Source organism: Mirounga angustirostris, unplaced genomic scaffold, assembly GCF_029215605.1.
Source record: "Mirounga angustirostris isolate CCGP_5_RB_7025 unplaced genomic scaffold, mMirAng1.0.hap1 SCAF_5, whole genome shotgun sequence".
Lineage (NCBI taxonomy): Eukaryota > Metazoa > Chordata > Mammalia > Carnivora > Phocidae > Mirounga > Mirounga angustirostris.
The window spans coordinates 134,472,296-134,492,296 of NW_026991713.1; the positions used below are offsets into that span (position 1 = coordinate 134,472,296).

At 46.4% G+C, this 20,001-nt stretch overlaps 1 protein-coding gene across 12 annotated transcripts in view; it reads right to left on the minus strand.

Moving 5' to 3' along the window:
• Positions 1-854: 854 nt before the first annotated feature.
• Positions 855-20,001, minus strand: part of TASOR2 (transcription activation suppressor family member 2) — a 72,508-nt gene continuing 53,361 nt past the window's right edge. For 11 of the 12 annotated variants that reach the window (XM_064592107.1, XM_064592108.1, XM_045874478.2 and 8 more), the window contains 7 exons: positions 19,517-19,946; positions 12,628-16,476; positions 6,925-7,050; positions 6,107-6,260; positions 5,227-5,332; positions 2,533-2,714; positions 855-2,058 (listed from right to left, as the gene is read on the minus strand). In XM_064592107.1, coding sequence (XP_064448177.1) covers positions 1,940-2,058; positions 2,533-2,714; positions 5,227-5,332; positions 6,107-6,260; positions 6,925-7,050; positions 12,628-16,476; positions 19,517-19,946 — 4,966 coding nt within the window. In that variant the 3' untranslated portion in view covers positions 855-1,939. The remainder of the gene's footprint in view (positions 2,059-2,532; positions 2,715-5,226; positions 5,333-6,106; positions 6,261-6,924; positions 7,051-12,627; positions 16,477-19,516; positions 19,947-20,001) is intronic. The other variant, XM_064592104.1, reaches the window with a different exon arrangement.

The window sequence follows — 20,001 nt, forward strand, 5'->3', positions numbered from 1 at the left end:
CTGGCGCCGGTGCAGTGGCTCACTCCCTCCCTCCCGTGCAGCTGACGGACGCCGCGTAGAAGGGTGTGCTCCATCCCAATCTGGACGGATCGTCTGGTAGCTTCGCTGTGAGTAGCCCCCACGTGATGTTCTTGACACCTCTCCTGAGGCACAGAGCGACCCTAGTTGAGAAACCACTGCTCTGTCTACATGGTGAGAGGATCTAAAATCCTAGCAAGTCTTTCCTTCCCCTAATTAATTCTTCGTTAGCTAGTGATGCGGGCAGAGGTGCACGCTGGGCTAAAATTCATAGAGTATCAGGAGCTTTTCAGAATCTTCACTTAAGGTGCGTATTGAACACCTGTAATACTCAGGTGCCAGGCCAGTGGGGAATGGGGATGGCGAGGGCGGCCTGGAGGAGTGGACGGTGCACTACTCCATGGCTTGGTGACGTGTAAAAGCAATTCTAGAAAAGCGGCTGTGGACACACAGCGAGCCTTGTGGGTCGTGGGAGGGCTCTTTGGGGGGTTCGGGAAAGAAAGATTAGCGAGCAGTCGGAGCTCAGGCACTCGTTAGTCATTTCATTTCGAAGTCAGCGCGCCCCGCGCAGCCACTGTCCTCTTGGGAAGCCCGGGCTTCCAAGCCAGAGACCATGTCACGTCAGGACTGTTCGGGTAGCAAGGAGAGAGGTGCCGGAAGGCTTGTGCAAGCCTGTCCGCCCTGGCTCGGCGCGCCCTGCTTCGGGAGGCCAAGCACGGGGCAGGGCGGTGGGGCCAGTGACGGACATGGAAGCAAAGTCATTTCTGTCAGATGGCCTAAAAACTGCCATAACATTCCCACAAATTCAAATCTTGCTATAAAGGAATCCCAGAAAGTTGATTTTTCAGTTGTCTTTATTTAAAAAAAATGAAACAAATTAGTTACAAAAACTTGTTCCAAATAGATACTATGTATCTACAAACATTTTTTTGCTTGGTTTTGAGTTTAAAGATTACGGTAGAAATTATTTCTAATACCATAAATAAATGATTTTCTTCCTCAGAGGGTTGATTTTGTAGTGCAGTATTTACAAAAACTAAGTGGAAACTGACAGTTTATAAATCTGTAACAAAGAACTTACTGTAGTGTTGCCAGAGTAACAGCAAACAAACCACATAGGATCCTAGCTTTCACGAGGGTGGTAAAGCCTTTCTGACCGACTGTAACATGCACTACAGAACGCCTTTCAGACAGGAACATGCAAAAACAAAGCTATCCGTTAAAATAGACTTATTTTTGCTACAACTAAGTAAACGTGTTCGTAAAAATCTTTTTAACATTGAGCTTATTAATACCTTTGAAGGCTCTCTGTATAAAATGAAAATAATTTAAAACAATAATATTGAACACTGCAACCCAAAGCTAGTGGACAGCTCACGTCCCATTGTGAATGAAGGCCAAGATTTTATAGCAAAGTGTAAAGAAATGAAGGAAAACTCTCAAGTTGTAGAACATTGATTTTTCAAATGAGAAAACTGCTGTTTTATCTAAAAAGTTTTCAGACTAAAAGGAAACTAGGAATTGGTGGTGGTGGCATCACCGTCCAGGCCAGCTGATCACCTGGAGAAACACAAAATTGATAATTTCATCTTTAAACAGAACCACCAAGAAATGTTTTAGAAACAGGAGGCTGTCGAATGGGGATTTGTATGCATCTTCGGTCCTGGGAACAAGATGAACTGCAGGTGACAACTGGTGTCATTCAGATGAAATGGGTTACTCTGAAGTAGGTGGATCCTTCAGAAATTCCCACTTAGGCCAAACCAACAGCAATTCCACCTCTAGTACAGGTTTAAAATTTACAGCATGATGTAGAAGGTAAAGAACAGAGTTTGGCAACAACTGGTTTCCTCCCGGACACAAATACAAATGTCAGTATCTGTCCCGTCCCATTCACACAGGAGAGTTCTGGAAAGTGTCCTTACCAATAGCTACTCTTAAACGGAGCTGCTATTTTTGGTATATTTTCAATGAAGTTATTTACATCTGTAACAAGGATGCCACTATTTTCAAAGACTTCTCTGGAGACAGTGGGCTTTTCTGTAAAAAGAAGAAAAAAATAGCTTTTTGGTGAAAAATTCATTGATGTATCCTTTTAAAGCATCAGAACCCCTTTTATTAAAAAAAACACCACCACAACAAACTTTAATGGAACTGCTTAATCCAAGGACGGGAGGAGAGGTTCCAGGGAGGAGAGGTGTGGAGCTTTGGGAGCAGCCCCCAGGAGTGGGGCTGGGGATGCTGAACACCAGTGACAACTAGTCCTTGCTTACAGAGTTTTAAAAAGCTGGGTTAACAGTCACCTGAAACACTTAAGTACGCGTAGGCGGTGATTAACAGCAGTGCATCAGGGGATGGCTTGCTAGACCGAACCCACGAGACCCCGTGCCCTGGGCCTTCCGTGTGTTTGAGACACGGCAGGCAAACACCGGGTGGACATGCGCACAGATCTCCGGCATCCGATGTCTGCACCTGGACGTTTCTAGAGTAACCAGAATGAAGGCTGTGGGTTACCTGTTAGGAAGACCGCAAACCTGGCGTGGATGTGCTGAATTTGCAGGTTTAGCAGACATTTTAAATGTTCTGCTTTTGATGGTACTCGAGAGTCACACTGGTGATAAGGAAGCAGGTCGATGAGATCTGCACTCTGATAGGATTTCAGTATTAAGTTCTTCTTATGTGCAATTGAATCCACTCTGGAATAGAGACGGAAATGTGAACCAAATTTAGATTCAGTATAAATTTGCAGGTTTACTTTTCACTGTATCTTAATTTTTAGCTCTTTTATTCCTACACTTCTTGCCTTCACAATACTTAACAGTTGGACCTCTTTTATTAAAACATTCAGAACTCCTGAGATGCCTTTTCCCTTCTCTGTTCTTTCCCATGACACACTTGGCCTTCTAGACGTCACTGTCCTCCCATCCCATTCCCTCAAAACATCACACGCTTGCTGACTCCCTCTGTCAATACAGGTTTTTACAGAGTCCAGGCCTTGTTCCAAGCAAGAGGGACATCGACAAGTTCATGTAACAACGCTGCTTGGCCAGGCTTTGGTCATTTCTAGTGGGCCTCTAGCTACGTGCTTTATCCTACAGCAAGGCTTCCAAACCCCATTCTATAGTCCCCAGGCTTTTTAGTCAGATCAACAGCTTCATTAAGGAAATTCCCGCTGCTACGTAATTGTCATTTCTCACCTCCCTTAAAATCTTAAGATTTCTTTTGAGAGAGAGAGAGTGCACACGTGCACCAGCGCAAAGGGCAGCGGGAGGGAGAAACTTCAGCAGATCCTGTGCTCAGCGCGGACCCCGACGTGGGGCTCAATCTCATGACCCTGAGATCACGACCAGAGCTGAGTTCGAGTCTGACGTTTAACCGACTGAGCCACCCAGGTGCCCCATGACCTCCCTTAGACTCTTGTAACTGCCTATCTTTTTTCTTCCAACTTTAGTGGAAGATGTTTAACCTGTCAGCGTCTCTCCACCTGCTCTCCCATCCTATCAGCCTCTCTCCCACCTGCTGGAAGAAAGCAAACTCCTCCAGGCCCCCGTGTCTCCAGGGGCAAGCACTGTCCGGGTCATGGGGTGCATTTCCTTCCAGGCTTTCCCCTTTGTACACAGATTTATGTGACTGGCATCACACTACATGCTTTTATACGTATATTCCTTATTTTGCATATGTTTTAAAAAATTATATATGTATGGAATCCATATGATGTCATATTTGCCTAAAGATGGCTCTGAGGCTGGTTTTGTAGTTACTGATAAACACCCACTGCTATAAACCTCTTTGTAGAAACAGCAGTTTTTGAAAGCTAGGGGTTTTTTTTTAGTTTCAGATAAATGTCTCCAGAGGCCACAGGGTATGAATGTTCGGACGAGTTCCCCCTACGCCTGCTCTCAAACAGGAGACTGGTACCATCTGAAGGGTCTATTACAGGGCCAGCAGTGGTGTACCTATTTGTTTACCCCAAATCCTCTGAATGCGAAATTAATGGATACTTGCCAGTTTTATAGGTGTGCTGTGGTACCTCGGAGCTTTAATTACTCTGAACCTGAACCTTTAAAGTGCTGGCTAGTCACCTCCTCAGGAACTCCCAGTTGGCTTCTGCCATCCTCTGCATCCTCCCACCCGCCCCAGGGAAATCCCTCCTGGACTTGACAGCGTCAGCTCCGGGGTCCACTCAGACCTCTTGGCTCACTTTTCCTCCTGCACTAGTTCTAGGTACAGCCTCTCCCGGACCTGTGCTCTTGGCCACTTCCCTTTCAAGATCGCATGCTCAGGCCTACGCTTGTCCTTGGAGACAGCAGTGCGGTGAGACAGGAGAGAGCAGTCATGTTAGAGGTGAACTTTCTGGGCCTGAAGCCCAGCGTCACAACTCCTTGTCTGATCTGGATCAGGTCTGTCATCCCCATGCTTCAACTTCCACATCATAAAAGTGGGTCTTTACTGTCTCCTCTGTAGGAGGCGGCGGGGGCGGGGAGGCTTCTTGAGTCTCCTCGCGGCTCCACACCGTGTCCACTGCCGTCCCGGCCTCACCGCAGCCGGGGGCACCCACACACCCCGGGGCCCTTCAGCCAGGGAATCAATTAAAAAAAATACTTTGGGGGGCGCCTGGGTGGCTCAGTTGGTTGGGCGACTGCCTTCGGCTCAGGTCATGATCCTGGAGTCCCGGGATCGAGTCCCGCATCGGGCTCCCTGCTCGGCAGGGAGCCTGCTTCTCCCTCTGACCCTCCCCTCTCTCATGTACTCTCGCTCTCTCAAATAAATAAATTTATAAAAAAAAAAAAAAAAAACTTTGGAAAATCCCAACTGTACGTTGCCTATTTATAGTCCGCTTGCCTATTTATAGTCTGCTGTTGAGGGGTAAAGCATTCCGGTCTCAATGTTTCCATCCTTGTAACTGTGACAACTTGATACCCGAACAAACACGTGAATACGGGTGCGGATACGGGTGCGGATATTGGTGCCGCAAGCCCAAGCCCGCAGTTCATGGCGGTAGAGCCTGAACTTCACTAAACGGACATTTCGGGACTCCCGCAACTCACTTCCATCAGCCTCGAGTGCTACTCAGAATCTGGGCCTCAAACTCGCAGTGGCGGTTCCAGCCACCTGCCTTCCCTGCCAGCCCTGCGCCGGCAACCGCCAGAACCTCAGAACCCAGCCGTGCACCTGCAGCGGCGCCCCCCCCGTGCCCCGAGGCCTCACCTGACATTTTCTCTTAGCCTTTTGTTTTCCCTGTAGTGAAGCAGCCATTTCCACCTCCCGTTTCCGTTCAGCTTCTGCAGGGCCCTGACCATGTCCTTCAGCTGAGCTACAGACAGAAAAGAAGGTCTAGTCGGAGGCCGGGAACTGTGACTCGTGGGGAGGCAGACGCCGGCGTGCCCTCTCCCCCGCCCGCTGCCCCCCCACCAGGCCTGTTGCCCATTACCCTCGCCCCCACCCCCCCGACACCTGTCACATGCACTCGACAAGAGGGAAGTCCAGTGGCGACAAAACACTGGTCTAGCTTGCAACTCCTCTCAACTCCAGTCTCCACACACAACTCATGCTTGTGGGGGCTTCCCCCCTTTTCTGAGCCAGGAGTGGCGTCTACAGTGAGCTCTAATGTGACATCAGCGGGTGCAGTTTCTGCTCCTTAGCTCCCGCCCAGCGCTGTTCTAACATCCTTCTCTGTCTAATCACTGCCCAGAGAGAAGGGAATTAGGAGTGTTCCGCACATAATTAAGAAGACTTTTAAGAGCTATGTTTCTGATTTCCAGAACATCATCGAGATGGCAGGGGTGATGACAAGAGACACAGAGAAGAGAGGGCTGCTGGGCAAGTGTGGGAGACAAGGAACGGAGAAGCGGGGTGGGTGCTGAAGATAACCAGGTGACACCCGGGAGGCCCAGGGCACATGCCCTGGGAACGAGAACGACAGCAATCCACAGGAAAATTGCAAAAACAAAGGCCTCAAAAGGTGGTGGTTGATATTACTTTGACTTAATTTCTTTTCGATGTAGTAGTATTTGGGTCACTGGGTAAAGAGAAATGGATTTGACTAGATTTCAAAGACAGAAACAAGGAAGGAAAAGAGAAGACTGACCTAACGTTACGGTTTCTAGGATCTTGTCATCCGAGACCACAAAGCCTCCCGTCTGAAATAGCTCTTGGTAGGTGTAGTCCAGCACATCTTCGGGGCCGTCCACTCCAGCGAAGAGGACGCTGGGGAAGTGCTTCAGCTTCAGCAAAGAGGGAATCTAGTGAACACAAAAGGATCCCCGGGGAAGAGAGGTTGGTGGGGTCACTTTTATCCAAGGGTTTCAAGATTCAGGGAAGCAGAAAATACACTTAACCTTGGTGACTGGGAATTCTGCAACGCCTATCAAAAGCCCCCCAGCATTTCTCATAAGGAACACAGACTCCGTTCATCACACACGCCGCAAACTCCTCAGCACTCCGTTACAAAGTGGTCTCTGAAACTGCACAGGCTGGAGACCGTGGACGAGGGGAGAGTACCACTCAGCTGTGGGGGCCCGTAATGTGGTGAAGCAGGCGACAGGCTCACAGGGCCGTTCACCTCCAGCTCCATCCCCGCCCCCCGCCCTCCGCCCGTTGGCAGCCCTGCAGCCTGGCCTGGGCCGTGGCGCAGGCAACTCCTTTTATTCAACAGAAATAGCGAAACAAAGACTCAAGGAAACTTTCACAAGTCCTTTTAAAGCAAGATTTACTACTGTCAGGCATTAAGAGATGCAGGTTTCGATCTCGGCTAAGGGAATGTCCGCATAGGCCCCCTCCCCCCCTTCGTGGCTCATGCCCCACGAATGCCTCGCGCTAAGTGCGCTGCCTGCGGGACACCCCTGGGGACACCCCGGAAAATGCCCGGGACACCTTTCTTGATAAGAAACAGAGGGGTAGACGTACTTGATGCAGGTGCGATGCTATATCTTCATTTCTGATGATGACTAGCAGCGTGTCATTCTCTCTGTGAAAGGCTTGACAGAAATGCTGCAGGTCAATTTCCGTATGGCCTCCTTTCCTCAGGACGCTCTGGAAGATTTCAAAATAACCATTACTACAGAAAGGGCGTCTGCCCAGAACAACTCCCAATCCACTAAGCACAGCAAAAAGCGCATCCCAGTCCCTGAACTACAGGACCAGGCACCATCAGCGGTAGGCGGTCCTACTTCTGAATGAGCTTTCGCAGCTCAAACTGATGGCTCCGGGGCGTCGCGAACAACGGGACTTAGAGGTTTGTTTCGAAGGCAAAGCACTTTATAACCAATGCTTTATGTCCATACAGTGGCCAACAGCAGACTAAAGCACAGACACAGGACTCTCACCCGATCTGAGGCAGTTACCTTGGGGATGCAGATACTCCCTCTAAAAATGCCACCTCCAGTCAAAATGTATCTAGAACTTTTGGAGATGATACCTGCGCGTCCCGTGGAGTGTCACGAGAGCTGCGGAGCGAGCCCCAGGCGCGGCAGGGAGAGGCGGCCGGCCGGCCCTGCGCTGCCCACAGGACAGGCCCACCCGTCACAGGCCCGACCGGCCGCCGCAGTGCATCACGAGAAGACATTCCTTCGCTCCGCCCCCCCCCTTCGTGATGCGGACCCTGCTTCTGTCTGAAGGGTTCTGGAGGTTTCCAGCGCACACCTTGATGTTCCTCCTTGCACCAGCAACACCATGTCTGACCAGTACTTGCTATTTCCTTTGTAAAAGCACAGTGTCCACCACCTCCCCTGGATCTCAAAACAACTCAAATCTTATTTCAATTCTTCGTTCAAAATGCACGGCAACGTATCTTCAAAAAAACACCTCCAGAGAAGAACTCTTTTAACGAGCCCACTAAAACATTTCAATATAAATCTTTAGCTCTGACTTAATTTACTAATAAACCACTTGAATGAACACATTTTCTGAGACGTTCAACACTGTCGCCACATGCCGTGGAGTCCAGGCTTTTCTGTTGCACACTCTGAATTTCCGCAGGGATGAAGGACCTCCCAGAGCTTCCTCACCTTACAGAGAAATGGGGCCTGACGTCCCATCTCTCCCGAATGCCTCAGGACTCTCCAGGACAGAAAGCTTGTCCGGGGTAGCTTTCTGAGGTTTTGAAAACATTTTGCTCTAGATCATCTTGATGGTACTTTATTCTGAAGCTGATTTTATACCGTGTTCACCTTCTCACTTGAAGATCAGTTTTATCTTTGCAAAAAATGTGTTATTTTCTATCGTAAACAGTGGCCACATGATAAAAAAGGATCATGAGACACCAGGTGTGCTCCTGGACGCCGCGCGGTATCTCCGGGTTCTCCAGCTGCGAGGGACTGAGCGCTGCTACTTCGCTCTCCCTCCTGCACACAAGCCCGCATCCCCCGCGCTCCGCCAAGGCTGTGATTGGCGCAGTTGCTTCTGAGAAGATGGAAGCAAAGAGCAAGAGGGTATTTTGCTCACTGTGCCTTTGATGCTACTGCATCGACCCCGGACTTATTTCAGTACCGGTCAAGGTACAGTATATGTAATCAGCCAAACAAAATTAACTTCCAAGGTTAAAAATAAATAAATAAATAAAATTCATTTTTAGGTCACTTTTGGAGGCCAAGCACCTAAAAAAATGCTTCATTTTTTCCGACTCCACTGCTTACCAAAGCGGCATGGAAACTGGACCAAAGATGACGGTGGCACGGCTGGGGGGACAGACCTGGTAACCGTTTATGAAAACCTTGGAAAACCAAAGGATCCTTGATGGGGAATAAGAATCTGTTACTTTAAATAATCTAAAATCCTATGTAAAGGGTACAAAATAGGAGCCATCAGCGATCTTAGAGAAGAATATATGTTTGACTCCAGCCTCACACGCCAGCCTGTTGGCCATCACGTTTCCAGTCCATTCCCCACCCTGTAGCCCAAGAGTTTGCTCTCAAACACAAACACGATGTTATTTAGCTTTTAGAAGTAGTGTTCAGGGCCTCCCTGCTACCTGAGGCTAGGCCTCAGGCCTCGCAGGGTCCTGTCCCTTGTCCACACGTCCAGACGAGCTCCCCGTGCCCCCCGCCGTGTGCTCCCGGCTGCCCGCCCACCCTGAGGCCTCACACTTGCAGACCTGGCTTCCACCACCACGCTCTGCCACGACGGCCACAAACCCCTTCCCATGTTTCCTGTTAGTAATTCAACATTCATGGCTTTGCCAAGTGACATTTATCACGTGACAGATACTCTGGACTTCTCAGAAGTGTTGACATAAGCGAACTCTGAAACAAATCTAGGCGAACGCTGAGAACCGACACACGTATTAGTCTAGCCATGCACACCTTGCACAAGAGGCCAGCATCACTTCCTTAAGAAAAAGATCCTGACCTTCCTGACAAGGCCCGCTGCCCTCAAAACGAGGTCCGAACACCTGTGCCGCTACGTGGCCTGTTGACCTGATGCTGATTTGTGTGCTTTTATCAGTGTTTTGCTTGTCCCGTTAGCTGGAAGGATCGTGACGGAAAGGCAACATTTCCCCTTCCCTTACACGCTGGGACTCTCCAACGTATATTAAGGACTGCCTCCTTTGAACCGGCTCCTGCTGCGAGTGTAGAGGGTTGAGGGAGGCGGTGTGTTTGGGGACCAGCTCTGGGTCGGTGCCCCAGGCCGTGAAGAGGGGGCTGGGCGAGGGCTGAGCTGTAGGCCACGAGTGGGAATTCCTCAGGCTGGCGGAGGCATCTGGGATGATGGGAGCCGGCTTTCTGACACACGGGGTGGGGGGGAGCGCTGCTCCTCTGGCAAAGGACAAGCCTCCTGGTGCTGGACTGGACCTGGGGATGCGTGTGCACCCACTCCAGTTTTATAGACATATCCACAGACTTCCTGGCTCCGCTGGGAGGGCCGAGAGGCAGTGACCCAGTGGCATGGAGTTCACCCAATGCCCAGATACTGACTCCAAATGCTATTCTTCCCTTAAAAGAATCAGTGCTCCTTAGAGAAATGGCAGACTTCAAGGCTGGGTCAAGGAATATAGGCGATAAATCTGGAACATGGAGTTGTACCACAAAGGAAGAAAGCATAAGAATCCAAACAATTATGGGGTCTTGTCAGAAGGACTCCCACTGGCTGGGTCTGGAACAATCTGAGCATTACCATAAGTAATGAAGGACCAAGACAAATATTGCTGAAATGTCCATACGACCCAAAGCAATCTACACATTTCATTCAATCCCTATCAAAATACCAACAGCATTTTTCATAGAACTACAACAAAGAATCTATGGAGCCATAAGAGACCCTGAACAGCCAAAGCAATCTTGAAAAGGAAAAACAAAACTGGAGGCATCACATTTCCAGATTTCAAGTTATATTACAAAACAGGCATGACTAAAACAACATAATACTGGCACAAAAACAGACACAAAGAACAAAGAATAGAACAGAAAACCCAGAAATAAACCCACAACTATATAATCAATCTTTGACAAAACAGAAAAGAATATCTAATGGGAAAAAGACTCTTCAGCAAATGGTTTGGGAAAACTGGACATCCATATGCAGAAGAATGAAAATGGACCACTTTCTTACACCACACACAAAAATTCAAAGTGCATGAAAGACCTAAATGTGAGACCTTTTGAAACCATAAAAATCCTAGCACAAAGCACAGGCAGTAACCTCTTTCACATCGGCCTTAACAACTTCTTACTAGACATGTCTCCTGAGGCAAGGGGAACAAAAGCAAACATGAACTATTGGGACAACATCAAAATTAAAAGCTTCTGCACAATGAAGGAAACAATCAACAAAACTAAAAGGCAACCTACTGAATGGGAGAAGATATTTGCAAATGACATCTCTGATAAAGGGTTAGTATCCAAAATATATAAAGAACTCATCAAACTCAATACCCCAAAAAACAAATAACCCAATTACAAAATAGGCAGAAGGTATGAACAGCCATTTCTCCAAAGACATACACATGGCCAACAGATACATGAAAAGATGCTCAACATCACTGATCATCAGGGAAATGCAAATCAAAACTACAATGAGATATCACCTTGCACCTGTCAGAATGGCTAAACTCAACAACACAAGAGGAGCACCTGGCTGACTCAGTTGGAGGATTGCGCAATTCTTGATCTTGGGGTTGTGAGTTTGAACCCCACATAGGGTGTTGGAGATTAATTAAATAACAACAACAACAACAACAAACTTAAAAAAAACCCCACAAGAAACAAGTGCTGGCGAGGATGTGGAGAAAAAGGAACCCTGTGCACTGTTGGTGGGAATGCAAGCTGGTGCAGCCACTTTGCAAACAGTATGGCGGTTCCTTAGAAAGTTAAAAACAGAACTACCCTACGATCCAGCAATCCCACTACTGGGTATCTACTCAAAGAATACAAAAACACTAATTCAAAGGGGTACATGCACCCCTATGTTTATTGCAGCATTATCTATAATAGCCAAATTATGGAAGCAGCCCAAGCATCCACTGACTCATGAATGGATAAAGAAGATGTATGTGTACACATGTATGTATGTACGTGTGTGCGTGCGTGCGTGCGCGCGCGCACACACACACCCCGGAATATTACTCAGCCATAAAAAAGAATGAAATCTTGCCATTTTCAACGACGTGGATGGAGCCATGCTGAGTGAAATGTCAGTCAGAGAAGGACAAAGACCACAGGATCTCACTCATATGTGGAGTTTAAGAAACAAAACAAAGGAAAAAAGAGAGAGAGAGAAACCAGGAAACAGACTGAACTACAGAGAACACACTGCTGGTCACTGGAGGGAAAGGGGAGGGAGATGGGGGTTAAGGAGTACACTTAGAATGAACAAAAAATGATGAGGGACTGGATGGTAACTCTGAGTAAAATTATATGGAATGTGGGCCCATGGGGTATAAATAAGCATATGCTGGAGAAGGGAAAGCTCTATCCTGCAGCAGAACGCCCACTAATAAATGTACAAGGAAGGATGGAATTGAAACCCCCGCCCCCCACCTGCCCCCCAAGCAACGATCATATTAGTAGCTGCTTCAGGCAACCGTCAATGGATATTCACTTGGGTGGGTGAAAGTCTGATGCAGAATAGGATATTTTTATATAGCCTATTCTCCCTCCCCACTCATTAATAATTACAGCACATTTATTAACTTTACATTGGAGGTGGAGGAACCTGGCAGAAACCATCTTCACGGGAAAGAAATTAATACACAGGAGTGGGACAAGTTGACATGGTGCATTAAGAGGAGAACATCGCATGTGGGTATTTTCATCTAAAATGCATAAATCATGAGGAAACAGGAGATGCACATAAACTGAAGGAAACTCTCACATAACTGGCGTACATCCTTCAATACTGTCAAGGTCACCAAAGATAACACACAACAGAGGAACTACTCCAGACTGATGGAAATAGACATGACAAGCAGAGGTGACACATGACGCGGGACCCATGATGGGTCTGGGATTTCCGCAGCGGAACACTTATATGCAGACAGACGGAGCTGTCAGACTCAAAGGCCACTTCCTGTCATGATTTCTCTCTGAAGCCATGAATGCTAAATGTACGAGCTCTAAGACAAAGTCAGATGGCTACTGGAACCATGCAAGCTCGAAGGGGAAGCTGGCACTGTACCTTTGTTCTCACAAAGAATGACTGGTCTTCGGTCTCCAGGACGTAGAACAGGAAGGGGCTCTTACAGGCCTCTTGGACCACACTCTTCAGTTTGACATGCAAACTGGTGCACAGGTCTGTGATCATGTCTTCATAGGAGGCTGCCCGTGGGAAAGAGGAATACAGCTCTCGAGAGGCAGCTTCTCCAGAAGCCATGGTGGACTCTTTCTCTGGGAAAACGACCGGGCTGCTATTCTTCATCACCTTGTTGAATTCAGCGTATTCATTGAGAATAAGTGAAATATCGTTCCGGGATTCTTTTAAAGTAGTGTTGTATTTCAGTTTGTTGAGGTGGAATGAAACAGTCTGATTTCTTCCAGAATTTTCAAGATGATTTCTACTGTGACCACAGCTCTCCTTCCAAAAGTAAGAACTATCCAAACTGCCAAGCGTGTGGCCTGTCCTGCGTGGGCCCTGCTGCCAGGAGCCTGAGTGCACCACTGTTACCACAAGGGGGCTTCTGCTGCGGGATGCAAGGTGCAGAGCCGGGGACTCGGACACTTTTGTCAGAGGGAAGGCTCCAGCACCAATTAGAGGAGGCTCCTTTGGAAAGACATTGGTGGAGGAGCCAGAAGGCCGAGAATCGCCCTTCTTTACAATTTGTTTTAGCTTATGTGCAAAACGCAGATACTCCAGATCTAAAGTGTTCTGGGTGAGGTCATCTGCCACCTGCCAGGTATTTGTCCAGGAACTGAGCAAGCCACATTTTGCAGTGAAATTGGGGTGCCTCTTCAGGCTGTGCAAAGTTCTTGTGGTATCTGTGAGCTCTTTAGTTATGGTGAAATTAGCGTAAGTCCTGGGGATGCCACGGAGGTCTCGGATCTGGATATAAGATGGCACATACCTGTCTTCTTTCTTGAATCCAACGAGCCAGTGTCTGGGAGCAATGCCCGTCTCCAGCCCTGGGGCGTGGGCAGAGTAGCCCCACTCTTCATTATCACTGTTATTTAGGCTCAGGAAAGAGTCATAATCATCTTTTGAAGCATCTTCTTCTTTCTTGGTTTGACTATACCTCAAAGTGCAGGAACCCTCTACCTCTGATTTGGGATTTCTACAGTCCCCGCAAGAGTCTTGATCGGACTCTCCAGAAAGCGGCTCATAATGGATGTCAGAATTCACACTGACATCCACGTCTCCACCCACGGTCCCCGAGTCCTCCTCGGCTCTGAGCCCCTCACCAGAGCCCTTATTTGCTGTCTGCTCTTCAGAGACTCCACAAACAAGAGGGGCACAAGACTGGGGAACGACGGAAGCACAGGGCTCTCTACTGGTATTTTCACTGGTGATGGCTGTTTTATGGTATGAATCCCCAGGCACACACGTGGGGAAAAGCCCAGCGTTCAGCAGATCTTTTGTTTCACACACTGCCCTATCTTGCAGCACAGGAATTATTTTTTGTTTGCCGTTTGGAGATGTGGTGCTTGACTGGGAGTCAACACCTCCTAGATCTGTGATTTCTTCATGGAATTTGGCCTCAGCGTCACCACTCTTCAGCAAACTGGCCATTCTGACTACTGAGATTTCCTGTGTCTGGAACCCGGTTTCTGTGTTTGTGGGTCTGGGACAGTGGGGTAAGGCAGCACCATCTGAGGGAAAAGCAAGTTTGGGGATCTCTGAGTGTGTGTGTGTCCATGTATCAGCTCCGCCAACTAAGCCAGAGCTCAAGGACTGAGCTTGCGTGTAAACGCCTCCATCTGTCTTCACATCACTGCTAAAGAGATTTTTAATACTTTTAGGGCTGGTCTGCTGTTTTAGTGACACATTCACTATACCACTTGGAGCAGTTGTAGAAACAAATGTGTCTGCCAAAAACTTATTTTCAGTCATCTTTCTAGGACTAAATGGAGGCTCACTGGTCTCCAAGACAAGAGGACTTAAATTCCTGTTCTGTATGCTAACTGGCTGCAGTGGATTTCCCGATGTCACCAACTTTTCTAGAGAAAGCTGGATGTCCTCTCCGTGTTTGGCAGCCGGGGCAGGCTGTCCCAGCTTCGTATCACAGCATGGCACCTTTTCTGAGAATGAGAAACCCTCACCCTCACCGTGCCCCCCTGGGACAATTTCCTCCGTTACTTTACCAGGAAGGGTCAAATGGCCATCTTTTCTTTCTGGATGCTTACTTCCTACTAGCGGCATTTCAGCAGAAAGCTGCATTTGCTGGACTCCAGTTAGGCTCTCTTGTCCCACTGGATGGACAGGACCAACAAAAGAATTTCCTTTCTCCGTGAAGGCCGAATCTACGGACTCGATCCGGGAGAATCTGGCATTTCTCTCCCGCTGTGTATCGGCTAGTTGTAAACTACACAGAGACAAGGCCTGAGATGGCTTTGCTGCTTCAGCTGGCTCCTGGGGGTCAGGACTGGAAGCTGGTGACACTTCTTCAATTAAAGAGGCAAAGGGAAAGTCTGAGCTAACGTTCACTTCCTCTGCAATCTCAAGGGCACAAGTTTCTTTAGAAAGTATTAGGGTAACTGTTTGTAAATTATCACCTTTTCTCTCCTTACTTTCTAACGATTTCTCCGGCACTGTAGGGAACACGGATGTAAAAACAGCAGAATCCACTTCGGGGTTTTCTAGGAGAGTCACCTCTTCTGGCCCGATTACCTCTTCAGTTGTGTCCTGAAGTTCCAGATTCGACACGGGGGCCTCCTGCCTCAGCTCTAGTCCCCCCGCGGGCATCTCTTCTCTGGGGCTGGTGGGTGGCGATATTGTGAGAGTGAGGTCAATGTCAGAATCATCCTCAGAGAACTCCAGGCTGGTCTCCTCTCTACTCACAGAGAGGCTGGTTTGCTTGGTAAAAGCTGAATCAAAGGGTTCAAAATTCCTATTTTCACTCTTTAGAGCACTCCTGTCACTCACTGGTTCCGAGGAGCTACCTGCCGTATCGCCCGTTGGCGGAATGCAGTTACGAGAGGTAGTTCTTCCCAAAGTGGCGGAGGCAGATGCCGAGACCACTTCTTCAACCTGGGACGGCTCTACAATTTCTTCCGAAGATATGCCAAAGAGACTCTGAGTCTGCAGGAAAAATTCTTGAGAGAGTTTCATTTCTTCCCTGGGTGACGAATGATTAGAACTTTTAACTAATGACAACGCCTCGGCTACCCTCGAATTTTCAGATGGTGGTGATAAGCCTGGAGCAGGAATCTCTTTCTGTAGTGCACATGAACACATTTCTGTTGCAAGTGTCTCTCTACTTACTGAGGAGGCACAAAGGTACTTAGTGCCTTTTTGTTTGGACATTGCTGGAGAGGGAACATCCCTAAGGCCTTGTGTTTGTGCCTTTTCAAATGACACAGGATGTCTAAGACTCGGAGCAGGTGACACTTGCTTAATCAACTCCGTATTAAAGGTTGTAGGTTCATCGCTTCTATTTGCAACTTCTGTCTGTATTGGTACATAGGTGTTTTTTTCAAAAGTGAACGTAACTGGTTCCAGATTAATCATCACATACTCTGTATCATCCTTACTCTCCAATGAAGGCTGACATTCTTTGCTCATGGGGCTGCTCTGCTGGATGAGGCCCTGTAAAGCACTGGTTTTTGCTTGCACTGCTGCATGAAAAATATCAACTTTGCTTTCCAGGGTGCTGTACACAGACTTCTGACAAGTCACCGACTGATCGCTGAGCCCATCATAAGTCTTGCTGAATGTGGTTTGTGTGACAGGATCACTGTAAGTCACTCTTGTGCTATCAAGTGGCTCAAAGGTTTTATCTTCACCGGGAATAGAAGGTCCATTAGTTTGGGTACTTCCAAGATTATAAGTCTCTAGTTTATCTGATGGGTCTTGTTTGGCTTTACCCCCCATTATCTGAAATGACAAAAAGAAAAATCAAGAGTCAAATAGACTCTTTTTTCACATCACTTATGGTGAAGAACAGAGTGGACAAGAATCAATGTCAGTTTGTTCTTTTGAATCTTTTAATCTTTAAGAATATCACAGGGTAGAAATCAAGCAAATCCCTCTCTTTTTAGGCAGACTTACAACAGCCCAAACTAGGAATTTTTCTACACACAAATGAGAGCTTCAAACCTTTAACTGCACAGTCTTTTTTTTTTTTTTTTAATTGACTTTTGGGAAGAAAAGTGGCTGGACCAGTGACAATGCAAAGACCTGAAAATGCAGCCTGTTTGCTAACTAGCATCACCTAATGCAGAAATGCAGTACTAGAGAAAAAAGGACTCAGTTTTAAGTGTTTTTCAGTAAGATTAAAAGATAGTTTTTTAAAGCAAAGAATAACTTATTTTAAACACCAGCTTTCGATCAAACCACAAATACACTGTCATCTGGAACTCTCCCATGAGGAAAGAGTAAATTATGATCTCTTGTAGTATGACTGATGAGCAGTTTTTCGAGGGTGTCAATCTCCATTCTGGTAAATAAAGATCCCTTACCCCTTAGCTATCTTCTTTGCTTGTAACTCATTACAATACTCCTATTCAACAGAACAACAGAAAACACAGTGCAGTTTGCATTAACAAACTGAACCAAAAGGATCGCTTTAAAGCAGGAAGGATATAGGTTAAACACTAGCGGAATACCTCTGGACATTCTGATGACCTCATAAACAGGCTGTTTTAAGGCTGAAGCATGGTCTTGTCCAGAATATGGTAAAATGGACTGATCATCACTGACCATACACCTATAATATTTGGAACATTATGGTCACAGATTTCCTGCCACGTCTTGAGGCGATCATACTCAAAGTCAGGACCTGGGTTTCAAATCTGTTAAAAAGACTTCTGTCTTAAACAAAGAAAGACACTGACCCACATAAATGGCAGGGTAGGGTGGAGACTCAGAGTTTTAAGAGGACATGACTGGCCAGACACAAAGGATAGAAAAGTCTTGATGGTAAGAGTCATTCTGAAAACTGTCCTGTGACCCTTCAATCATGCTGTGGCTGCTAATCTCACCAGGCCTGTGGACTTCGTGAAATGCAAATTGTCATCAACTTCCTATGTTTATATTGATAGATATTTTTTACTACTGGCGAAGTGTAATATGTTTAACATAAAGTCTGATACTTAAAAAGAACTTTTTATTTTTTTCTTATTTAGTTCATTAACCCACACATTTAAACACATGACTCAGAGTAACATGCCAATGGTTTCTAATGCCTATGGTGCTGGAGTTCTCTTCACATCTAGTTTGCCCACGTGGGGAAGACGGCAGGGGATAGCGCATGTGCGCACGCCTTTAAAGTATGGGCATGGTAGCCAAGGAGATGATGGAAAAAAACTTAAGTATATGCTATAGAAATTAATTTTAATACTCTTATTTCTTAATACTATTTCACATTTGCAAAAACACCATTCCTAGAATTAGTAATGATGATGGTGATTACAGATTAAAACAACAAAAAATACTTTATCAGGTAGTAATCAAAGTCTTCTAGATTTTTTATTTTTTTTTAAATTTTTTAAAGATTTAATTTTTTGAGAGAGAGAGCATGAGAGACAGAGAGCATGAGAGGGAGGAGGGTCAGAGGGAGAAGCAGACTCCCCACTGAGCAGGGAGCCTGATGCGGGACTTGATCCCAGGACTCCAGGATCATGACCTGAGCCAAAGGCAGTCGCTTAACCAACTGAGCCACCCAGGCGCCCCTAAACTATATTTTCTTATTCTAAGGTAGAGATTCTTTTTTTAAAGAAAGATCTATTTGTTTATTTATTTCAGAGAGAGAGCACAAGCAGGGGAAGGGGCAGAGGGAGAGAGAGAAGCAGACTTAGTCTCCTCATCTATAAGATGGGGGGAGTGGTCCTTATTCACGAGGCTGTGTGAGCCTGAGCTAATGTGAGCAAAGGGCGCAAACCACTGTCTAGTCCACAGCACACCATCAGTTTCATTTTGATAAAGATGAGCATCTGGAGACACAGGCTCTCTGAGGTTTGTCCCTAGACCTGCAAATCCCCACGTAACCCCAGGTATAGAAACGCTGTCTATTCAATGTTAAGACGCGCACTGCAGGTGCCCAAACCCATGCAAAAGTATCCTGGAAGAGACCAATGCTGAAACCTTAAAGAGGCACATATTTTGTCAATCCATTTACTTATAGACTTTTGATATAACTTTTTTATTTGCTCCAGTTAAAATGTGATTATCTGGTCTTGCTGAACATTAGTTGAGAACAATGGAAAGAAACAAAGTGTATTTTCCATATTTACAAATAGTTACCAGTAGAGTCTAGCATTGTACTTACTATTCTAATAATTTTTAACATATTCAATTTCAGTTTAAGGTTTACCAAAGACTTATAATATTTATTGCTGCATATGATCCTTAAAAACTATTCTAGGGCATCTGGGTGGCTCAGTCGGTGAAGCGTCTGCCTTCAGCTCAGGTCATGATCTCAGGGTCCTGGGATCGAGCCCCGCATCGAGCTCCCTGCTCAGTGGGGAGCCTGCTTCTCCCTCTCTCTCTGCACCCCCCCACTCTCCCACTCTGCTCCTGCTCTCTTGCTCTCGAATAAAATAAAAAACCTATTCTAAGAACAGATATTATTTACCTCTTTTAAAAGATAAGAGAGCATGCTCAGAGAGAACAAGTAATTTGCCCCAAATTATACAACTGATAAGTGACACCATTATGGCTGGTCCCCAGGCCCATTTGACCCCCATGGTTTGTTTCTACTTCTGCGTCTTCAATCAGGATGGAGAAAAGCTCCACCTGCAGACAATCCAGAGCGACATTTACGGAAACTAAGTTTTGATATTAATCCTTTACACAGAGAATCCACCTTCCTAAAAGAAACCAATGACATGTTTTGAATGTGATTTTACATATCAAGAAAAAAAAAAAAGAAATTTCTTCAAAAATGTCAGCACATATAGTATTCAGCTTTACTTACCTCATTATTACAAGAATAAATCAAATTCTGGCTTTCTGGGGTATCTGGATGACCCTCTCCTGCACAAATTTCTTTCTGTTCATTCTGTACCCAGAATTCCAAGCCTCCCGTGTGTGGTGGTTTCATGAAGGGAAGCAAGGCGTTAGTGTCAGGGAAGGACACGTCGGCAGCATGACCTGTGGGAGTTTCATTGGTCTCCAAAAGAGGGTCTACAGAATATCTTTCCACACTGGAGGACTCCTCAATTTCACTGAATTCAAAAGATTCTAATGTGCTATTTATAGACACATATTTTGCTGGGTTGCTGTGTTCTACCACTTTTCGGGATGACCGTATGACTTTGTTCTGCTTGCTGTAAAACAGAGCTACCCACATATGAAGTAAAAGCTTCACTTCTTCCACGTTATCAGGTAAGTCAGTGTTCCAGGGCCTGAGATTTTAAGGAAAAAAACATGCAAAAAAATCACTGAAATTGGTGATTCTTA